Source organism: Thunnus maccoyii, chromosome 10 (genome assembly GCF_910596095.1).
Source record: "Thunnus maccoyii chromosome 10, fThuMac1.1, whole genome shotgun sequence".
NCBI lineage: Eukaryota > Metazoa > Chordata > Actinopteri > Scombriformes > Scombridae > Thunnus > Thunnus maccoyii.
In genome coordinates, this window is record NC_056542.1 from 20,661,036 (window position 1) to 20,685,651 (window position 24,616).

The following is a 24,616-nucleotide window of genomic DNA, read 5'->3' on the forward strand; positions in this document are numbered from 1 at the left end:
TGCACTCGAGCCAGCCAGGAGTCGAACCTAGAATCTTCTGATCCGTAGTCAGACGCGTTATCCATTGCGCCACTGGCCCGATGAGATAATATATTTCACACAAACTGTAGAAATTCTTATCATACGTAGATATCAATTTACAATCAATCAACTTCGTTGTTCGGACATGGTAAGTGTCCTGAATCAATCAAACAGAGCTATTATGAAATAAAACAAAGCCGAGCAGCCAGGAGTCGAACCTACGATCTTCTGATCGGCAGTCAGACGCATTAGTCGAGATAAAGCTAAACACACCCTGAGATCGTCCCTAACTCGTTATGATCATATTATGACTACTATACATTCATATTGTCACACAAATATCAAAATCCTTATGAAAATGGCTAATAATGCTGTTTCTATCTGTTTTCTATTCTGTTTTATTTATTTTTACCCGCCAATCATCAATTGTTGCCGGGCGAAAATATGAAGATGATTAGCCCACACGCGAAATAATAATAATAATTATTATTATAGGCCATGGATCTTTTATTGGACACAAACAGCTCAGGTCAGAAAACGGGTTTATTGTAAGTAAATGTTTGATGAAAGATGGACAATAAACACATTTTTAGCAGACAAACCTTTATTAGATCAGCAGGGATTGATGCAAACAGCTCAGGATAGAAAAAAAATTGTAGCCTTTCAATTTACTGAACAAAACATAATAAATCCAATTCATTATAACAAATTTACAGGACAAAAGCAGGAACCATATGACTATCATGAATGGCAAAGTTAAATCTCAGTGGTAGTTAGTAGTAGTAGTGACATTAGCAGCAGCAGATATACTAGTAAAAAAAATACTGTATTAATCTTAGACCTCCTAAGGTTGCATAATCATGTATGGCAGCAACTGAAATAACAGAAATGTGAAGCAGGCCCATGTAAAATCCAGAGGAGTTTATGTGATGATGAAGAAGACCAAGAATATGACAAATATGAGGTTATTGTTTTTTATCTACATAGTTTGAGTCCAGATGATTTGGCTTTGAGGAGGGAAACCAGCCTTTTTCCAGTCTTGGTCAGGCTCTTCTGGTTAGACACTTCCTAACCAAGAGGGAGCGGAGAGAGGAGGTGGTAGCGTGCTGGGTGGCGGCAAAGTGCTGGGTGGTCACAGCGAGCTGGGTGGTGGCAGCGTGCTGGGGAGTTTTCCCAGTATATTTTGCTTCCTTCATGGCAATGGCAATTCTGCCAGAAGGAAGGAGCTCAATAGCAATAAACTCCCTGAAACACTTCTTGTTGTGGGCATGGTCTTTGCTGCCTCTTGTGGGGTCCCTCTTCATAGCTGCCATTTATTTATTTTAAAAGTGACAGTGTACAATTTAAACAAAAATGTCACCATTTGATACACTGTACCAGATTATAGCTTCAAGCTAATTCCCATCTGTAGTTCCTTGGCAAGTCAGAGCAAAGAAACAACACAATAACACAGAGTATAGAGTAAAAACAACATACAAAGTTATACAAAAACGAACACGCAAGACACACAATACAAAACTACACACAATAGCACATCACAAATGTACGCTTGTCAAATAAAAGCAAGTCATGAAGACCATAAGATAGAATATCAAAATCAGTGAGTGGAGAGCTGAGAAGCTTTTAACAGACTTGTTAAGTTGGTTTTGAACGTGCTAATAGAGCTGCAGCTCCTCACATTGTCACACAGGGTGTTCCGCTGATTTGTGGCTTTTACAGTAAAAGCTGATCGCACAAACGCAGTGTGGTGAAATGGTTTGGTACAATCTCCTATAGTGGATACCCGGAGGATCTAATAAAATTTACTGATTGAGTGTATACAAAGTCACGTGGTGGAGGAGGGGCCAAACCATTTAAAATTTTATAAGGCAGGCAGAAATTTGAAAAGTTTCAGCCACTCACCTGAAAGTCCATCAAACTGGAAATCCAGCAGGTGTTTCCTGATGCTGGATCTCCACGGTGCTGAATTAAAGATTTTCTAGTCTTGTCCAGCACTCCCACTGGGGACATGGGTCTCATCCATGGCTTTACTTTGTTGATATCCTTCACCTTTGTCATTTCAATTGTGTCTCTAAGGTTTACCATCAGCCTGTCTCCTGAAGCGAGGTTCCATTAAATTAAAAAATTGAAATATAAAGAAAACAGAGAAACAGATGTAAACAACACAGCTGTGAAAGATGAGATGGACAAAACATTTGGTAACACATTACTTAAGGCAGCTGTGTATATTATATTACTACCAGTTATACTCAATCATCATGATCACCTTGTAATGTTGATTTTATATTATGCTCTGTCTATGTATATTTTTCCAGTAGGTCAAAATGTCGAATAATATTTCAGAATCACGTCAAGTAGAAGAAGCATTAACCAGCACATTAACTAGCCTACATTGTAACTTTTACTGTAGGGGAGAATGGGGTAAATAGAGCCAGTGGGTAAAATGAGCCACCCCCTTTATCTTGGTAACCATAAACAAAAGTAATCATGTGATCACGAATAAAGAAAGTATAGTTCACGTTGATCAATCCATCTTGGACTCAAGCACATGGAGAGAGTGGTCAGCAAAACAGAGCAAAACAAATGATTTTTGTCATGCCAAGTGAATTCATCATGTTATTAAAGTGATGATGGTGGTGGAGAACGCTGTCCAACACATTGGTTCAAAATCTCCCATAGGTGTTCAAATAGGTTGAGATCTGGTGACTGTGAAGGTCATAGCATATGATTCATATATTTTCATAATCATCAAACCATTCAGTGACCCCTCGTGCCCTTTGAATGTGGGCATTGTCATTGAAATGGAAACATATACTTTATGATCTGCTTCCTGTATGAAAATGTTCCTAACAGGTACTGTCAAAGGTGAGGTATGGGACTCGGTCACTGTAACTTTAGAGGGAATGTCCAGGGAGGAAAGGCAGATAAGGATTTAGCCCTCAAGTCTTAATTCTAAGCAGAGACCGAAAGAAACTCCCTAGAGATACGGTGAATTAATTAAAAATAACTGTTAGGGTGATGAATATGGGATGATTGTGATGAATGTGGCTGTATATGCAAGTACCAACACTGAACTTCATTCAATATCTCTTCAGCCTAGCAAACTGGGAGATCTGGACTTGCAAATATGTATTCTGGATATTGCAATAAAACTCTGAAAGACAACTTGCTCTCTGTGAATTCATCTTAAATTTCTACTACAGTCATCCTGGAAGAAACAACTGCCATCAAGGTAGAAATGTTTCATCATAGGATAAAGGTGATCACTCAGGACAACTTTATATTGATTCACAGTGATCCTTCCCTCTGAGGGGACAAGTGGACCCAAACCATGCCAGCAAAATGCCACCCAAAGCATAACAGAGCCACCAGATCCCCTCACTGTAGGGCTCAAGCATTCAGACCTGTACCAGTTTTTCTTTTAATTTGTCACCTGTCTGTATACACAAAAGCACGCTTACACACATATTATATCTGTGGCTAACACACAAAGCTCACAGTTTAATCTTTATTGAAAGTGTTTAGGTGATATGTTGAACAACAGGACACAAACATATAATTTTACTGAAAAGTATGAGTTTTTGCCTTTGTTAAATTGATTGCATTAATAAAGTTCAAGATGATCTCGAATTAGTTTGATTTTGTGTAATTTTTATATCAGTATTTAATGGTAACACTATTTACCGTAGAGCGCTCAATTTACCCCATCCCCATGCTCATTTTACCCCTACCTTGGGGTAAGTTGTGCCATAGGACAAACTTTTTTGATGGGTCATTGTTCTAAAACCATAATAATTGGATAACTTGTTTTAATTTCCTTGAGTACACAACAACCTGAGGTATATATTTTGCAGTAAAATCATCGAATGTAAAAAGTGGCTCATGTTACCCCGTTCTCCCCTACTGTACTGGTCACCTGTTTGTAATTTAACGGTCATTTCATGACTTAGCGCGCTAATATCATCATCAGGGAGGTTAGTTTGTCAGATATGTTCACATTAAATTGACTTTACTTCAACATAATAATAGCAGGAAGTCTCAAAATCATTATCAGACAGCAAGCTGTACAGTGATGGGACAGCAAACGTTAGCTAACGTAAGCTAGACGTTAACTAGTTAACGTTACTGAGCCACAGGTTATTCATTGAAATATATACTGTATATATTTGCCAATTTATTTGTATTGACAATAGCTATAAAGGATAGACTTAATTCTGAAATGCTGGTAAGAAGTGAAGCAATCGTAATCGGTCGTTATCGTTTTCAATTTTATTTTTAAAATTCCAGCCGCAATCAACCAATCTGTGACTGGTCCGGGCATTAGGAGGCACTGATTGGTCAATTCTTGGTAGTTGCTGGGTGAAACTTGGTAGCGATACGAGCGCTGATTGGTCACAGCCTAAAAATGCAAATATTAAAGAAAAGTTCTGAAAATGAATCCAAATGTATGGAACAGAACTATACTTTTCTTTCTTTACAACCCAAGCCATCATCTCAAGACCCCTCAGATTTATTTTATGACCCTTAATAGGTAGTTCAAACTAGCTCCACCTCGAACAAATGTTACTTACGAATTTACTCATTAACAATGTATTTTATTAAACATATTGATATATCAGTCATAGCCCGCAAAACGAGTACTTTTACTTTAGTACTTCAAAAACATTTAATTGGCAATACTTCTATATTTTTACTTAAATTGGATTTTAAATGCACCACTTTTACTTGTAATAATGTTTTTTTGGTGGTATTGATTCTTTAAGTGATTCCACTGCACATTATAGATGATTCAACGTGATTGTAAGAGGTAAGGTAGTATTCATAACTTGTTCCAGTGTAGGACTTGCCCCTTCTGCCTAGTGTGAACATTTAACATATATTAATCTCAAAAGGAAAAGTTACGAGCCAGCCAGGAGTCGAACCTAGAATCTTCTGATCCGTAGTCAGACGCGTTATCCATTGCGCCACTGGCCCACGTGACTGTGAGTGGTTGTCGTTCCTCTTTATGGCTATCTAAATAATAAACGCTACAATTACTGATATGTATGTATATATTTTATAGTGTTATATAAAGTGTATATATAGTGTATCGTGTCCTCAAAGCCACCGTTCTCAAAACTAAAAAATCGTTGCCCGCAATACCGCCATTAGCCAGCAGATGTCACGGTCAGACGTTGTGTCGACGACACTGTTGCAGACTTAACTTACACCTATGACTTACACTAACTCAGCACTTTATTAGGAACACTTGTACTATCAAAAACAACCCTTCTGCCATCAATGCTATCTTTTAGAAAGGTGATTATGTTTATTAATGAGGTCTTAGTGGGTGGTGGTGGTGTACTAGAGGCTACTGAAGTGTTCCTAATATATTATAATATTTGTCTACCGGGGGGGGGGGGGGGGGGGGGGGGGGGGTTGAAAACATTTCAACATGTACTTGTGTTGCATTTAACGCAGTAAAATATGTAGGAGTTGTAGAAGCAAAACATTAGGATTGAGTCAGTCTATAAACTTCTGGACCCTCCTTTCTATGTCAAGAATTATACACCCAGCTTTCTCATTGGCCATCCCAGACAGATTCAATCAATGGATAGTATCAGTAAATATTGTGTAGATTATTCAGATATCAATATTTATCAAACTCCATTCTGACAGCCATGGACATAATCTATCTATCTATCTATCTATCATATGAGCCTCACTTGAGAAGAAACAAAGATTTAAAAAAGATGTGTTCAGCAGAAGATTTGATTGAGATTTACTACGATGCAGCACAAGAGAAGGTTTTATGAAACATGTTATGAATGGATCAGCGATGTCCCAGGTGTCTTACATTTTCAGCTAATGGGTACCTGCTGTGACACCAATGATTGGAGCGCAGATAAAACTTACAATATCATAAATATTATGAAATCTGGGTGAATGTGGTGAGTCTGTGGGGGAATCTAGCTGTCTGTGTGTAATCATGGAGGTGACCCAAAAGATAAAAATGTCCCTGTCCTTTAGTAATTGAGTTACAAAGTTTGTTTGAATAATTCAACTGATGGTTTAGTGTAGTCAAGGCTCCATTTTATTTATCAGAAGTTTTCTTCTCAAACACCCCAGTGTGAATATTGTGTTTAGCACTTTGCTTCATGTTCATCATATTAAATCAAGCAGGTTATGGGATCATATATGTAGGCTATGAGCTATTAAATATGAGAACAATTACATTTATCACGCTGTAAAATACACACACTTACACACTCTTACCAGTGTAACAGCCAGATGACTTCATGTGTCCTTGGTGGAAACATTAATTTTATGTTCACTGGAAACACAGAAATGTTTCTGTTTCTCTGGGAATACACTCACATGTAGTGAATAGCAGAGTAATGTGTGACCAGTTTTTGCATTAAGATTTGTAATTCCTGTACATAATATTAGTGACACATTGAATCCAAACCTTTCTAAAATATGAAATTCTTTAATCGGTCTGCCTTAATAAGTAAATAAATGAAATCAGTGAGATAATGGAGTATCCTTGGATAACCTCAGTGGTGTGAGACAAATTCCAGTTTCATATAATCAGTGTACATTTTCAAACCACTAATGTTTCATCACCATTACAATGATTTACAGTTTTTGTCAACAGAACATTTTTTACTTGGTGAGTGTAGTTTTGATTATCTGTCCTGTCATTTTAAATATCATACATCCAACATATTCATTATTATATTTTCCTGTCCTTACTAGTTTCTGTTGTAACACTGAGCTAACAACACACGACTTGCTCTTTGACATGTTTCAACTCATTTTGTTACATATTTGATAAATCTACATCTGGAGCCAATTCTGTGCTCCTGTTTGTGCACTTTTGCCCATTTGTGATCAAGATATTTTATGAACCTATGATTGGTTTTCCATTATTATCATATTCACTTTAAAATCATATAAATTCAAAGACTTTGTAATCATAACTGTAAAGATGATTACGAGTTTAATTCAACTCATGTTTGGGTCAAGAAATAAATGCAGTTGTGATAGAAATTACATCTATAATATTTTTTTTGCAATGTGTTGCATGTTGTCAATTTGTAATTTTCCTTTGGATTGCTGCAATGATAACATTTCCCCCAAGAACATTTAAAGAGGTACTGCACACTAAAACATATTTTTTGAGCTGTAAACTAAATTATATGACTGTTCTGTAATGAAACAAATAAATGCTGGTGTTAATATTGACAGTGAAACCAAATTTATTTTAAAAAATTGGCATTTCATGAGTTGAAAATGGCTCAACCTGTCATCTGCTGTTTAAAATCAGCCCTGAAAAGACGGCGCCAATGCGTCCTGAAATTTATATCAATGGTAGAATGAAAACACCTCCCCCCCGAGCCCTGCACCCTGCTTCATCTCTGCAGCTGTCTGTTCTTGCAGTTATCAGCTGGTAAAATCTTGCTTGGTGTAACCAGAGCTCCACCGAAACTCCACCAAAACTGTCTGTTTTGTCTGTCAGCTGAACCTGTCTGCTGATTGAGCAGAGTTGTGGTTGGACAGGTTTAGTAACGGCTCTGGTTACACCACGATTTAACATTATAAAACGAGATTTTACCAGCTGATATCTGCAGGAACAGAGAGCTGGAGAGTTGAAGAACTGCAGGACGAGATGTGAAGAGGATTTCTGTTGTTTTTGTGGCTGCCAGCTCTGAGTGGTTTGTTTAAATGTTGTTGCACTGTTTGTCTTCCTCTCATTATTATTATTATTATAATATGTCACTGAGCAACTCCTGCCCTCCTGCCTCACACAGCTATGCTCCCCCTCCTCAGCCTCTTGCCTGCTTTTTAGCATTTCTCAAAATTATGCAGTAGGTGGAGTTAGGCTCAGACCTACAGTTACACTTTAATTATTTGGTATCAAACTAAACAAAATATCTGCATTGTGCATGGGAGATTACATTCATGGGGGTGAACTCTCACTGATGTAATATAGGAAACAATCTCAGTCTCATTTTGCTGACACCAACCCACCGGCGATCATCCTGGAAATCAAAAGTCACATTATTGGTGCACCTGATATAAATCTTAGACTACTCACAATGATCCCGCTCGCATCTGCAGTAGTGGTGCACCAAATCACTCAGTAGGAGTTAGGCTCAAATTAAAGCAAAATAAATGGAAAAGTGAGTGGGAAGAAGGAGTGGCTAATAAACAGTCTCAAAGTAAAAATGCTCAATTTAAAAAAGTGGACACTGCTGTTGCAAAGGCAGCAACCACTTTACAAACTAACATTAGGATACAACTGTAAGACACTAAATGGGAAACAGTGTTGTAGGACATGTTCTCTGTAATATTGACTAAAGCTACTAGTGAGGAAGAGAGTTTTTTTTTTAAAGAAGTGTCTGGTCAGAACGTTACCGTTGCTAGGTTGTTGTTGCTAGGTTGTTGTTGCAAGCCTGAGAAGTTGCATTAAAGCTGGGGAGACGGTTAATAAAGTTCAAGAAAAGCTTGTTGTCGACCCTCGTTGTATTCTGTACAGTAATTTAACAGAAGAGGAGTGAACATTAGAGCTAAAGAACATCACTTTACCTTAAGTAATACCGCAGGTGTGACACAATATTTTCAGAAAGGCATGATTTTATGCTTTTAATGAGACAACAAATTTCTTTATATTGTTTAAATATTCTGTTTCTATTACATCAGTTGTATATGTTCGTAATTTTACTCAATAACGCGTGTAGAAGCATGTAAATGGCTTAACTTAAATCCTATATACCCCACCCACCCACTCCACCCTTGTATGTTTTCATGACTAAACCAATCACCTTATTTTTTTTCCTACCCGTATTCCGCAAAGACCCGCCCTCCTCTGCCTCTGATTGGCTAGTACTCGTTGCCTCCGTTGGTCAGATTGGTTAGGGTTAGGCATGAGGAGTGCGATTGGCTAGAGTTAGAGGGTCAGAGCCAATCAGGCAGAGAAGGGGCGGGTCTTCTCAGAATGCGGATGGAGGAAAAAAAAAACTCGAATCGAGCGCACCCACCACATGCCTCTCTAACTCCGCCCCTCTGGTTAACTCCCCCAGTGACGACAGCAGAGTCCTCCCAATGCGGGGCCTTTGAGGATGGGTACTGGCTGCGCCGTGGTGAAAAACGTGTATTCGTCCTGTGTGGTGTGTCAGTGACAAACAAACCAACCCAGGAGCGCAGGGAAGGGGAGTGTGCCGGATTCATTAACGCTGCATCCGAAGCGCATCAGTTAAATAGATGGATCCATAAAAGGAAAGTGGCATGCATGAATGTCTTTGTGTGTGTATGAGTGTGTGCAGATATATGGAGGCGGCGGAGGATTTCGAGGAATTAGAAGTACACCGCTGCTGATGGAGCTGCCTGGGCTGTGACTTGTGACTGCCTGCATTGTTTCATATGTTTCCTGGGATGGATTAATTTTCCTCCTCAACCATCAAAGGAATAATAGCTGATAAACTTATCTTTTGGCTCTCCATGATTCTTGAAAGGTAAGTTAAGCAAAAAACCGGGTCAGTGTTAGTGCATTGTTTATTCTTTGTTTTTCCAATCCATTCGTTCCTTTTTGTGAATGTTTGCTAATCTACCGGTGCACACTTTGCTGCACTGGACTGCATTGTTTTATTTTTATTTTTTTACACATTTACAAATGCACGTCTGGTGCATTTTCCCAGTGCAGCATGATGTCTTTGTGTGTGGCTACTTGCGAACAAAAACACCTCGAGTATGTGTCTCTTTATGTGAGCAGAGAGATGGACGGGATCGGGAACACCATGCAGAAGAAGGCTGCAGAGCTGGAGCGGCTGGCCGAGGTGCTCGTCACCGGAGAACAGCTGAGGTAGGTCGGTTGGTCTGAGTCCAGATCCCCGGGTGACCCTTCAAGAGTGCTTCAGGTCACACATTGTTTGAAGGAAGTGTCATTTTTTTGTCAGGATCATCCGCAATCTGACAACGAAATTTGCATATATCAAATGAATGATAAACAATAAATCCTTTACTAAAATGTTATCTTAGTGTTGTTACTTTTTATGCTCCTCCTTGTTCTGATTTTGTGGCCCAGATCAGGACATAACAGGACGTGACACATTTAAAAAGTGGGCGTTGCAAACATGCTAGAGTGCAGGTTAATGATCATGCATGTCCTCCCTCACTGGAAACTGGCACAACAGGCAATTTCAGCTCCACTGCAGCATGCACAGCCAAACAAAGGCGTGCACCCATGCACAACCCTCTCCATGCCAACTGCTGCTCCTCACTGATACAGTATGTTACAGTAAAGCTGCGTTTTAGCCTGATTTGCTTCACCGTTTCAGGACAGAGCACATGAGTGATTTTTTTGTTGCTCCGGTAGTACAGTGCCCTTTGAGCTGCACAGGGAATAATGAACCTACTAACCCTAGCAGTATCGTGCCGTGGCCGCTCATCCCATCAGGGAATTGTACCTCTAACCCTGGCAGTGTTGTTGACATGCTGTACCCTTTGACCTATGGTACGTAAAGAAAGGCCCCATAACCCCGATGGCGGTCGCTGCCTCACACTCCCAGCAATGAATAGAGGCTCAGTAGGTAAAACATGGCACCAATGCCTGGAATTTCAGCCCCCCGCTGAACTATGAGGAAAATATGCTACTGAACAGCGTTTTCCAGCTGGCTGTCGTAAGTGGAGCAGAGGTTTTGCTGTTTCTGAAGAAGCACACACTGTATCATCCTCCTGTTCCTAAGAACCATAAAAAGTAACACGAGTCATCACCTCGAGAGATTAATATGTTGTGTCTGCACATACTCTTCTTTTGCTTTAGCACAAGTGTGTGTTTCCCTGTTGGTCATTGTATACTGTGTGTGTGTGGCAGTGTCCCTGGCACAGCTGTATGCTATGGCTGCCAGCTGGCAGTGTTGCTGGTGTCAGTGAACGAAGGGTTGCTTGGGGTGGCCGTCCCAGAGCGCTCTTCCTCTGAGACGCTGCTGTTCTGGGGGAAAGGACTCGAGGTTGTATAGAGTGCAAAATGAACTTTTTTTGTCCACCGGCCAAATAGCTAGTGAATGTTCATATTTTAGTAGCTGCTCAATAGATAATCATTGTTTTTTTTAGCTAGTGAGTGAAGCAAATCTATCAGCCACTTGCATATCTTGCCAGCATTTGGCTGGCGGCTGGTGCTAATTTTGTGCCCTGAGGTTGTGACGTACAAGGCTGGCTACCTGTCTCTGTCTGTCTTTGCTTTACCCACTTCTCCCAGACGTGGCAGTCAACATGAGAGCTTTTCACAATGTTCAGTATGAAAACACACACGGGACAGTTTAATGATTGATGTTGTCTGTCAGTATGTTCCCTTGACCCCCTGCTTTAGCTTTGTCCTTTGGTCTGAATTGATGAGTTGAGACCAAATTATGGCAGGAGATAATTAATGGCAGTATTAATGAATTAATAAAATTAGACCTGATATTAAACACAGCTGCTGAAGAAGTGACCTTACTCCACATCCTTTTGTTTGATCATTTTATCACAAGTCAATCTCATGGAACATGACGTGACACAGTTCCTGGTACTGATAACAGCAACACTGGCTGTTTTTTTTTAAAAATATCTTATCAGACATTTGTGTGCCATCATGTCGACTGCTCATATCTTGGAGCAGATCTGTTTCAGGCACAGGGCTGAACAGACAGATGGAAAGAAAGACGGATGTCGTGATGGCACACAGACACATGCAGCTGCTGTAGTAAGTCTTGTGACTAGTTTATAGTTGTGAATAGACAGTTTGTTACATTTGTGCACAAGGAACTTTTCTTCAACACCATGTAGAGTGTGATTGTTTTTAGCCTGGGACTTGGCATCATTGCCGTCATCCTTGGAGACAGAGACTCCTGCCTATTGTTTGCTGATCCACACACTAGTTCCAGAGATGCTTTTACAGAGAGTAACAAACAGTGTGAGCTCACCTAAACTCAACAAGTTTGGCGCCTGAGCCTCCCTAAAAGTAAACCGCAAGGTGGCTGACTTTGCTTCCAGCTGTATTTGAGATGATTTATCGGTAGATTAGACTGTAAAGAGTATCACCCTCCGAAGCAGAATACACAGAAAAGATGATGCTACCCCTGTTTGGAAGTGAAGTCTGTAAGTTGTTTGCTCATCTGGAGTCTTGGCAGAACAGTGTGTGGGTCTCGCTGGGCAGACTTGGGCTCAGGCTGTCATAGCTAATCCGCAGTGATGCTAGCCAGCTGCACACAGACTCAGCATGGAGTGGAACTAGCTAGCTGCAGGAAGCTTGGCTAAGGCTGTAGTGGGCTATTTCACAATGCTCGAGTTCAGCAAGAGGTCAACCTGATGATGTGAAAGCAGCATTTAGACCATCTATAGAAGCATAAACGGTTCATCATGTCATCAATGCAATACAGTGACAGTGTAGATCCCCGTAGATGGTGTTTGAATACTATGAGTTCACCCTTAGTCTAGAGGACTGAAATATAATAAAAAAAAGGAAGACATATGAATGTTCAGATTGTTCTTTAGATAAATCACGTTTACTGTTAGATGCTTCGCTGAAACTGTCTGTCAGCTGAACCCGTCAGCTGCAGTGCAGAGCTGCAGAGCTGTGGTCAGACAGGTTCAGTAACGGCTCTGGTTACACTGCGATTTAACATTTTAAAACAAGATTTTACCAGCTGATAACTGCATGAACAGACAGCAAAAGTGAGAGGAGCTGCAGGGTGAAATGTGAAGAGGATTTCTGTTGTTTTTGTGGCTGCCAGCTCTGACTTCTCACTTCATTTAAAAGTCATTGTACTGTTTCTCTTCCTCTCATTATTATTATTATTATTATTATTGTTATATGTCACTGAGCAACTCCTGTCCTCCTGCCCCCCTCTCAACCCCTTGTCCACTTTTTTAGCATTTTTTAAAAATTATGCAGTGGCGTTAGGGTCAGACGTGCAGTTACACTTTAATTTCTGGATGCATTCTTATTGTAATTGACATTTGAATGGATAAACCAAAAGTTGAACAAAGTCAACATGAATCATTTAGCTTTTGTCAGTATGTTTTGTAAAAGCAGTTGTTTTCTGGAGCTAAAAAACTAAATTTCCTAGTCGACAATCTGTCACATGATTCTCCTTCATCAAAATAAAGCACTAATGTTAAAGGAGAAGGCTGGCATTATTCTATCATTTGATCATTGTCAACAAAAGACCAGGAGTTATTGCCTGTGTACACTTGTATAGTTTATTCCTCTGTGCTGTAGAGCTCCATTGTTCTCCAAAAATGATTAAAAACACATCAGTGAGCCACACTGTTGCACTGGGTGACATGTTCCTACATTACAATGAACATGGACACTGTAGTTTATTTTGACTTAATCCTACATACTCTGTCCTACTGATACACTCACTATGGTACCAAATGCATATTAATCTGCAGCTGAAAATAGTCCCAATAAGCACTATTAACCTCTGTTTGAGAAACATTTGCTAATAAAACTATGATGCCCACCTGTTTTAGGATTTTACTTAACCTTTTTTGAAAGTGAAACTTCATATTTGAGACCCGTTTTCTCAGATTTCTGTCTTCTGTAGGAGTGAATGGTCTTGGAGTTGAGAGATACAAAGTAGGAGAGTCAGAAAGTACTGAGAGATGGACATCGTTAGCTTAGTTTTTTGCATGGGATTTGTTTGCACAAAGAGAAAAATAGAATAAACCTGCCTTTTCCTTTAATGCTTTAATAGTTTAGCCTATTTGAAACATAATCTTTCAATATATCATGTAATGTAGAGTGCTGATGGTACTTTAATTTTATTTTAATTTCCAACCTTTTTTATTCACTAATTAGAGTCAATTTACTATTATCAAATTTAGTAGATAAATATATATTTATATGGATTTTTCAGGTAATATTCTCCTCTTCTCATTTTATTTTCATGTTACACACCTGTCATTACAATCATCCACCTCACATTAAAAAACGTTAACACTGAATGATTCTCAAGTCATTTTCTCCTCCTTTGCTACTTGCTGTGCTCCAGGCTGCGGCTCCATGAGGGGAAGGTAATCAAGGACCGGCGGCACCACCTGCGAACTTACCCAAACTGCTTTGTGGCCAAGGAGCTCATTGATTGGCTGATCGAACACAAGGAGGCCTCAGAAAGAGAGACGGCCATCAAGATCATGCAGAAACTTTTAGACCAGAGCATCATTCACCATGGTGAGACTGAGCTGTTTGTGTGTGTGCATATATCAAGTGTGTGGAAATAGTCACATATGTGCTTTAGTTGTGTTTCTTATAACAGCTATAACAGGGTCTCTCCCCCTCTCTTGATCTCTCTTTCTTTCTTTCTATCTTGACATTTTCTGGGAACGATCAGTGCCTCTCAGTAGATGACTCTCCATGTCTCCCAGCCAATTTGGCTCCAACGTAGCGTCTCTACCTGCTTTACATTTGACCAGACACTGCTATTTTCTACCATCATAAAACACTAGGTTGGTGGGTTAGTTGGTTGGTTGGTTGTAAACTTAAAAGCCTTTATAGCAGACAGTTGGATAAAATAAAAGTAAATTGATTTAGCTGAAAAGTAAATGTTCAATTTCTCAAAGTTACCTAAATAATGAACACACAAAAAAAAAATCTGACAGCAGCATTTCTCATCACATGTACCATGAGGAAAATAGTTTAAATTTAAAAGTCCCTACATGTTGGTCAGAACCAGGCTCTGGTTCTTGACAGGCAGCAAGTAACTAACTCTTCTTCTTTTGTCTCTTCGTCACAGATAATCCATGTTTCTCTCTTACTTGTGTGTAATTCATTATAACAGCTGGGCGATATGGTCAAAATCAAATATCACGATATTTTGGACCAAATACCTTGATATTGATATTGTGACAATATTGTAGAGATGACTATTGGTGGTTTCACAAAATATTTACACAATGAGATTTTTGATAAATAATCATCACTAATGTGGATGTAATGACTACGTGGATAAAGGCAAATAATAGAACAGCTAGAACAGTCTGCTATGTTCAGAAAATGACATCACTTTACTGTAACACAGCCTTCAAAACCAGGAAAAGACAACCCTTATGCCATATCACGATATTATGGTATTCAAAATCGACAATATCTAGTCTCATATCATGAGATCTGCATGTTTGTCTGTTCTTAGTGTGTGACGAGCACCGGGAGTTCAAAGACATGAAGCTGTTTTACCGCTTCCGCAAAGATGATGGCACGTTCCCATTGGATAGCGAAGCCAAGGTCTTCATGAGGGGGCAGAGGATCTATGAAAAGTATGTACGCACACAAATACAACCACCAACATACACGCACAGTTATGTGAGGGAGTCATAGATTCCATTGGCAGGAGTTTCTGTCATATTTTAGCTTTAGTTATGTGATTTAATGATTGCGTTTGTTTTTACAAACGAAATGCATACAACATTAAGATTACAATCAAATATGGAAAATGTTGCGTAATAGCAAAATGTTAATTTTTCATGATGTTGTTTTGTAACATGTCTTTTACAGCTGTATTTCATATTCATGCCTTTCAGTCTCTTGACATTAGTCTTCTTGCGTAGTGACAGTTTTACTGTGCTGACATGTGAAAAGCTTGCAGGATGGAGGGAAATCAAAGGATATTGGAAGCATCTTGACAAGAGATGACTTATAAATGCCACTAATGGGACTGTTTTTGTTTGTCATCAGCTTTGTACCCATGATGCTGTTTTTCCACTAGTGATGAGACTAATTGTTTCTATAGAAACACCAAAGTGTCTCTCTGTGTGTCTCCACTTTCTCTCTTTCTGGTGGTGTGTCAGTGGCATCTCTACACACACTCAAAATCTGTTTTTGTTTTTTTTGTACAAAATACACACAGCTTGACTCCCTTTCCCAATTTCACACATCCTGCCACCTCTTTGTCACATGAACAACACATACACACTGACGCACTCTTATAAACAGAGCCCTATTTTTCATGTCTGTTTTAGACTACACACAAACACACACACACACACACACACACACACACGCACACACACACACACACACACACACACACACACACACACACGGAGCAGTTGCATAAGAGGAAGAAATAGTCCAAGGGGAGACATCTGTCGTCTCAGCTCTCAAAGCTGTGTGTTTATGTAATCACCATGGTGCAGACCAGGACGGATACACACACACACACACACACACACACACGCCCCTCAAGCATGCTTTGGTGGTTGCTTTCTTGCTAACTGGCGTTGCCTCACAATTACACTGATGGTGCAAGTAACAGTCCTACAACATAAAACATAAACATCTCCCAGTCTAAGTGCAGATATCTCTCATCCAGCGAAGATTATTGCTTTTTTTTAACAGCACAATAATGTACAATTTTGTACAAAAAAAAATTCAACAGAGTTGTAACACAACTGAACAGAATGAATGAGATGTTTTTCATTAACTCTATGAATGAATGAAACTAACATCCCAATTCAAGCTTGGCTTCATTAGATGTCTGCCACGGCACACAGCTCATCAGCCAAATATTTTTTTACACCTTAGTGGTTGTACATTCCAACATTAGGAGTTTTATGTACTACATAAAGATTTCGTTCACCTTTTATGACCTGGATGTAAACCTAAAAGCTCTTTTTTTAAATGAACAGGACATTTTCTCTCAGTCTGAGAGATGAACAGGTTGTAGCTCGCTTGTATTTTTGGTTGTTTTTAAATCCATGTTGTTTGGATGTTTCATTTCTTGACTTTATTCTGATGTAAATTCATTGCTGGTTGACAAAAGTATATCTAAAAGTTTGAAGCTGAGATATTTTTTGACAGTAAATATCTAAAAAAAAGTCTTCTAAATTGTAAATTCACTTGTAAGCCAGCAGCTGGTGAAGCAGGAAAGTGGGACCATGGTTAGACTGGTTTAAAGATTTTTGTTTTGGTACCAGTTGTCTCATGCAGTGACATGTTGTCACTTCTTTGTGCCCTTTGGACGTCAAGATTAGACTGTCCTTCATTGCAATGGAAGTCTGCAGATCTTTATATATGCAAAAACCACACACACACTGTTTACACTACTTGACCATATAATTTATTACATTAAGTCTTTTCAGCCAGTTTCATTTGTTGTTTTTCCTATTGGAAAAATAAACAGCACTCACACATGTATGGCTCAAACATTAATCTCTGACAGTGTCAAGTGTCAAATCAGCATAAACAGAGTCAATAAACAAACCACAGGAAGTCATTTCAGACTGTTGTTTTGTCCGCAGTTGCTAGGCGACAGAGAGGGCAAAGATTTACAAGGTCTTTCAAAGCATTGTTTACCATTTGGACTGTTTACTGTGTGTTTGTGTACTGTACATTGTGTATATAAATGATTTAGTCAAGCTCATATTAGACCCTCAAATGAGAAAAACAGCTGTTTTCATAAATGAATCCAAACACTTTATCTAAGCTTTATTCATTCAGGGATGAATGTCGTCCTCTTCTCTGTCAGCCACTGAGCAGCCCCACTGGGGAAGCTGTGTGTTATGTGCCTTGCTCAAGGACACCTAAGCAGTAACGAGGGAGGCACTGCTCTTTTACCTCTGTGCCAGGATCTAGTCTGTCAGTCTAGGGTTTAAACCACCAACCCTCTGGTCGAATGCCTGCTTCTTTAGCCCCACATCTGTTGAATTTGACAGTGAATTTAGCAAGAAATTAAACCTTTTACCTGTAATTTCAAATATGTATTTTCCAGTTCAATCTTAGTTTACTTAAAGGGGAATTGCACAGATTTTATACATCAAAGTCTGTTTACAGGTCTTGGAATATTACTGCATGTGTGGAAAAAGTTGCATAAAGCCTTGTGTGGCTCCAGAGGGAACTACGTAAAGTCTGATAAGTTGCCTCAAGTGACATAAATCGAGGCAACGTCGGTTTGTGTGACGTTGGAAAGAAGTGGGTTTACCAGACCTCCACTCCTCTCTGCTTGAGGCTTGCAGCTCAAGGCTACGTCAGCCGCTACTAGCACAACACACCCGAATCTTCGACCGACCTGTTAGCAGTTAAGTTGCATTATGGGTAATGTAGGCATTAGCACTTGTCATCGTCTATGTGCGTGCATGTCTATTTAAAGCTGGAGTGTGGGGATTTTTTTCTCCCCCTTCTGGCAGGGAGAGTAGTCACAAAAACACTGTTGACACTGTCGCTACTGTTGGGGCTGTGAAACGGTGGAATTGTTTGAGCGTCACACGACCCCTGTGAAATGACTCATTGCATGATCAGAATTTGATCCACTCGGTCCAATAACATTTGGAAAGTCTAGAAGAGCCGCACGATTAAATTATTTTATCCCCCTTCAAGTTAGCATAGAGCTAACCACAAGTTAACTGCACGGCCGGCGGAAATCTGCATTCATGCATTCATCCAGCCAGAGTGAGAATGTCAAACACAACACCAGATTAAAAACTCGGTATACTGTAAGATACAGAGAGATTTATCTGGCCGTGATAGGCTTTATCAGCATTGTTGAACTAGTTTGGCAAGTTCTTGAATGTAACTGACGTTCATTTAAAGGTAAAAGTTCTCACTGCAGGTTTAATGTTCTTGTATCATGTATTTCTGCATCAGTGTGTCGTAGTGCTTTAGTGTTTGTGTGAGAGAAGAAGAGGCAGACAGATAATGCTTCTTATCGGTTCCATGGCTCTTTTCAAGGCTAGTTAACACCTCAGTTTAAAACAACAATGACTCTGTTGTTCATACCCCAGACCCTTAATCTGAGCCTCCATTAGCTTCATGGCACAACAATCCTTAAAGTACAACTATGTAACTTCTGAAAGGAGATATTCATTCTTTTTACAAATGAAAAGTTGAATTCAGAAGCAATAAAACGCACCATTGCTTACTTGACAGAATCTTTCTGTATTACTGCGCGTTTAGACTAAACTGATAATGTTTGGATAATTACTGTACATTAGCTGCTTTCTGTGCCTGAGATTGGATCCTAACGTCTCCACATGACTCACTGATGACTCGAAGAATGTCTTTGGTTATTACAGTAGGAAGGTCAACATACCAGGTAATTAACTAAGGAAGGTTTACTATGAGTCATTTGAACATTTCTTGTTTTATCTAGCATAGGCAAGCCTAAAGTAATGCTACTCTGTATTGAAAGCCCTGATAAGTCGAGTGAGTAATGTTATAATTCATTTGTTGTTCTACAAGGTCACTGTTAGTGCAACGGGGGACTATATTAGCTTCACATTTTATAATGCCCCTGTTAAGTTTCCTTTATATCGCTGATAATAGTGACAGCCTACAGTCTCTGTGTTGTGTTGTGATGATGATGGTGGACTAATGGCTGACAGTTAGTAACATCAGTTGACTCCAACGAAGACACCCTGACAGCTCCGATGTCGATTCAATGATGCCTGTTTATTGCTTACAAGCACTTCGGGATCTGGGGGATACAAGCCAGGTCTCAGTAAAACTATTTAACATAAATAAAATCATAATCAAAGGAGACTTACAATACTAATAAATTATTTCTGTGATGAAGCTTAATAACTGTTAAATAACAAATTACAGGGCCAACAGTCTAACCTTGACCAGGATCAAAAACTCACTATATTACAGATTACACAAACACACTATTGATACAGATGAATCAATTCACATAGATAATCACTCTGAATGTCAATATAATTATAATTAGTAATAAAGTCTATCTCAGGTCAGCTATACATTATTATTTACAGGTTTCCATTTAATAGTCACACATTCACCTGGGGGATACAAGCCCGGTCTGACTTGTTCCCCCGGTGATGGGCTTTATAGCTGCATCGTTACCTTGGATACTATGTAGCCAAGTATTAAATATTAAATATAAGATAACAGCATAAAATAATGAAATTAACACAAATATGTACACCTTACAACTATTAAATAAAGGTAAAATTACTGACAAAATTGTATTCTATATTAAAAGATTTTGCTGTTAGACATAGTGACCATTTAAAGCACAACTAATGTATTTAATGTAACATGCAAGAGGCATATGTTACATTAGCAACCTGTACAAATAAAGTTTCTTGTCATTTACAGTGTGTGTACACTGTGTGTGTGTAGTCATTTAGCTGTGGAGTGGCTGCGACACAAGTGAGAAAATGTGTTTGCATATATAACATTATGAGACATCAGACAAATAAGAGTAACTGGTCTCTATTTTCTTACTTACAGGTTCTAAATGAGGGACATTATTGTTTTTATTACATTTTTACAGCTCAATTGAGCCTTCTCCTCCTCAGACGAAACCCAGGGGCAATGAATAAGCAAGAAAAGATAAACCTTTATCATCATGTAGAGTAGTAGCATCCCCTCAGATCCTTCTCTGTTATTTAGAAAATCTACCACGGTAATAAAAAGTGTCAGTATAAGCCCAAACTGTGTAGAAGTAATACCACGGCTTTGTGCCACAGTAGGAAAGCAAATGCATTTTGAATTGTTGACATTTGAACTCTATAGTTAGAAATCACTTTTGTACGTTGTTAAATAATTAAAGAGAAACCCCCCCACATCCCTCCATATAAACCTCCGTCAAGTCTGATGTATAGCTCTGATGTTCTTGTAGTCCGTTGTTTAGCGTCATCTTCTTATCACCTTTTAGATCATCAACCATCTTGGATAGTTTAGACTGTGTTTATCTGCTTTGCTACGGTGTCTGGCTTGCTGTATAGTACACCCACATGTCCCTTAAATGACCCTTGAAGTCATATTTTAGGATCTTAAATTCGCTGCATGGCCCAAGACGGTGATCAGTGTCCCACCTGGCAGTGAAAACGCTGGTTATCCTACAGCCATGTCTCAATGGACACTACTCAGGTTGAGTTAGGTACGCTGACTGAACAACTACGCTGAGTGCATATCCAGGTCACAGCAGCTTCCCTTGTCCCACTTAAAGATGTCATGATCTATTTACATACAGTATATACAGTCTAACGTCACATAATACTTGGATGCTATTATTCAAGGCACTGTGCTTTACTTCTGAGTCAATCCCTTTGAGCTAACATTCACATGAGCTGTTGACTTAGCATGTTTAAATGGATTATTGTGTACACAGCCAGGTCTCATGGAACATTACGTCCAGTTCTTTCAACATTTGTATTATGTTGCTCTACTGAAGGTCTTAATGCATCAAAATTTGACATCTGAACCTCATGTGTTCTGTAGTGTGTTGACTTTACATGACTGAAGGACTTGGGCGTGCACCTCAGGCCACTTCATTAAATACATTTAATCTGCGGCTCTATTTTTTACTCAACCCAAGGTTGAATTTGAGGAATACAGCGTCACCCTGAGACCAAGTTTAATGACAGTATAATTCTTCCTTTGACATGTGGGTCTGCAGGCCTCTCCGGATCATCAGTCATAGGTTAATGAACCATATGAGAGGAAGGTACAGGCAGAAAGTACTCTGTCTAAGTACGCTCTCTGCAAAGAGGAGGCTTTTTACATGCTGCACCTGTTTCATTTAGTTTGATTTCATTTATTAGGATACCCATTTAGCTTAATTAAAGTAGAAGCTGTTTTTCCTGGGCTGTGGAGGTTTTGCGTCAAGTGTCCTTTCAATTTAGGTGATGGGGGAGAAAATCTACAGCCTTCGTTGTTTACAAAGTTTATTTGAAGCTAATATGAGGTTTCAGCAGTCTCAATTAGTCAAAACAAGTAGATATCTTTGAGCGTTACAATCTTTTTAGTGCCAAAGTCCCTCTTTTTGTTCCTGTCCCTCCACTGTAGCTCAACATGGAAACCAAGGAAAAAAAGAAGGAATTTTGTACTAAAAAGGCACAACGGTGAAAGATATCCATTTGATTGGACTAACTCAGACAGCTGAAGCTTCATATTAGGTGCAGATAAACCTTTGAATACAGTTTTACACAAAACAAGGATTGTGGATTTTGTCCTGCATCACTTACATTGAAGTGAATTAGGAAGACACCTTTTAAATAGTCAGAATGAACAAGAGGAATTATTACAGCAAGCAAAACTTCTTTCAGTGTCGATTTGGGAACCTGACTGTTGTTTTAAGACAGATATGAAAAATTGAGAACCTATCCTTCAAACCATCATCCATCAACCTTTTTAACTGGAGAGTCATATTTAATCTGTAGACTGACTGACTAATCTGTTGGGTATTTGTTCTTCTATCCTGTCTGAACCAACGTCATTTAGGCTGCTTGGTGATTGTTAAAGGTTTGGTGATTGTCCTAAAACCTGAAGACTAAATCCAGCTGCAGGATGTGTCAGGTGGTGCGAATATTCAGTGTCTTTATCTAATAATAATGGCAAATTTTCCATAATTTCAGTTTATTAAATGTTCTAAGCATTCCCACAAATCTCAGAGCAGAGCCACTATTTTGCCCATAAGTGATATCCGTGTGTCTGCATTACACTGTGAGCTGCATAGCGTTGACAGTTTTAGTGAATGATTGATGGCCATTAAACCAGAATGTGGGAATATAGTTTGTGCCAGTGAAACTCAGCCAAACAAAGGAAAGTTAACTGTCTCTCCGTCTCTCTTTAATGGTACAGTTCAGTTACATGTTTTGACATGTACAGTTGTACTACATAAAGCTTCTTCTGCCTTATGAGCACATTTTGTGTTGTTTGAGTGTGACTGTGTGAGTGATGGGTGTGAATGTGTTTTTTAAGAGTGCAGCGCAGGGAAAGAGTCAGCAATTCTGTTCTTTGCATGTGTGTACTCGTCTGTTTGTTTGAGTGTGTGTGTGTGTGTGTGATCTGGTGCCATCCAGAAGGGATCACACCACCTATTGCATATGATCCTTTGTTATGGACTATTCAGAGGTAAATTAAACAGTAAAACATAAGTTCGTTTGTGATATACTGTATTTTATCGTAACTAAAAACTGTAATGAATCTTCTCCACTTGTGTAAAAAAAAAACAAACCACTTTTTCACCCAACTGAGTTGAGCCCACAAAGTCGAACCTCCATTTATTGTCAGTGGAGCAGGTCTAGAAGGTTTTTCTTGCTAATCTGATCTGTAGTGTTGGGCAAATGCTGTTTCTAATCACCAACAAATGTAAAAATGTATGAGGTTCTAGGAATAACGTGAATTTAGTTTTCAGATGCATTCTCAACGCCTCCACTTATGTGGCTAAAGCACTAATACACAGTACAGTATTTATGCATTTTGACTATGCAGATTAAAGAGTGGAAAAAATGAGCAGAGCTACTGGTTTGGAAGATTTTCCCTGTCAGAAATTCTCGCTCAAGGAAGTTTACTGTTCATGAAAACCTAATTTTTACTGAACACAGGACAGATCTCTTGGATAATTTAACAGTACTATAGGTGTTATGTCATAGCCATCGGTTATAAATGTTGCAACATCTCTGAGAACTCACTGTTTTCCAGCAGTTACCGTATATAACTGTGTATAACACTACCAACAGGAGCCATCTGTTACTATGGTCACATAATCCAGAGCTGCATATTCAATGTTGTAGCATTTTCACATTGCTTTCTTGAACTAAATACTCTAAAGAGGCTGAATTGATCCAAAACCAAATTGATTCAGCTACATTTTTATCATAGTCTCCAAATAGTTCAGTCTCACCTCACCATTAGACACCCTTTGTTTATAGTGTCTTATAAAGTTGTTAGGTACACTATTTTTTTTTTTTGACTCCCTAACCAGTCATAATAACTGAGATTTATTCATGTTCTTTTCTCTCCATAGGCTGATGAACATAGAGAGCAACCTATTGCAGACCAGGGAGGAGGAGGGTGGAACGTTTGAGCGGACGTTGGTGGCTTCCGAGTTCATCGATTGGCTGCTGCAGGAGGGCGAGATGGCGACCAGGGAGGAGACGGAGCAGCTGGGACGACGACTTCTTGAACACGGCATCATCCAGCACGGTGAGGAAGGGCGCTGTTTTAAACCTCCCCCACTGAAATGTTTCTTTTATGCGCTAAAAACAGTATCAGTCAACACCTGCAAGTTTCAAGTCAAAATCACGACCAAAACTTTGGTCATTTAATGTTTTCACACAATCTCAAGTATTTCACGATGTTATTTCCTTTTGCTGTGTCTGCTTCAGGCCCTTACATGATCTTGTCAAAGAGCTCTGCCGGTACATCATGGTGACTGATTTCGCTATCTTACCTCTGATGTTGAGTTATTCCCGCACTCTTTCACGGCTCCTCCTTAACTTGGAGACCTTGCCATTTATAGCACTGTGTCACATGTTTCTTTGCTTTGCTCTTTTGGGTCTTGCAATCTGATAACTCTTGTAGATTTACAGTATGTTTGCAGCCCTTTCTGAACACTCAAACACACCTCTCTATAAAAATCTTTAAAAAAAAAAACTTCTAGCTGTCACTCAAAACAAAAAAATAGGTTAACATAGTCCCAAATGGCAAACTGGAAACTCTTTAAGTTCGGCACCCATTCTCGTCCCCTCCTAAAACTCATCACAGCTCATTTTGGGCTTCTGAACTGACCCACATTGTATCTCTCGCATCGGTTGAGATTGTATTTCAAGTCTGGATTCTCAGCGTCTCCTACGTCTGACCTGACCTGGCTCGGGGCTACGTTCA

The 24,616-nt window shown here is 39.3% G+C and overlaps 1 protein-coding gene and 2 non-coding genes across 3 annotated transcripts in view; 1 reads left to right on the forward strand and 2 right to left on the reverse strand.

The window, feature by feature from the left end:
• Window positions 1-6: 6 nt before the first annotated feature.
• Window positions 7-79, reverse strand: trnar-acg. Its single transcript has one exon. It is a non-coding gene; the product is annotated as a tRNA-Arg (tRNA).
• Window positions 80-4,922: 4,843 nt separating this feature from the next.
• Window positions 4,923-4,995, reverse strand: trnar-acg. The gene has a single exon. It is a non-coding gene; the product is annotated as a tRNA-Arg (tRNA).
• Window positions 4,996-9,031: 4,036 nt separating this feature from the next.
• The window catches only part of deptor (DEP domain containing MTOR-interacting protein), a 30,895-nt gene continuing 15,310 nt past the window's right edge, over window positions 9,032-24,616 (forward strand). The window contains exons 1-5 of the mRNA XM_042423921.1: window positions 9,032-9,518; window positions 9,776-9,865; window positions 14,040-14,218; window positions 15,177-15,300; window positions 23,757-23,935. Of these exons, the coding sequence (XP_042279855.1) occupies window positions 9,505-9,518; window positions 9,776-9,865; window positions 14,040-14,218; window positions 15,177-15,300; window positions 23,757-23,935 (586 nt within the window). The 5' untranslated portion in view covers window positions 9,032-9,504. The remainder of the gene's footprint in view (window positions 9,519-9,775; window positions 9,866-14,039; window positions 14,219-15,176; window positions 15,301-23,756; window positions 23,936-24,616) is intronic.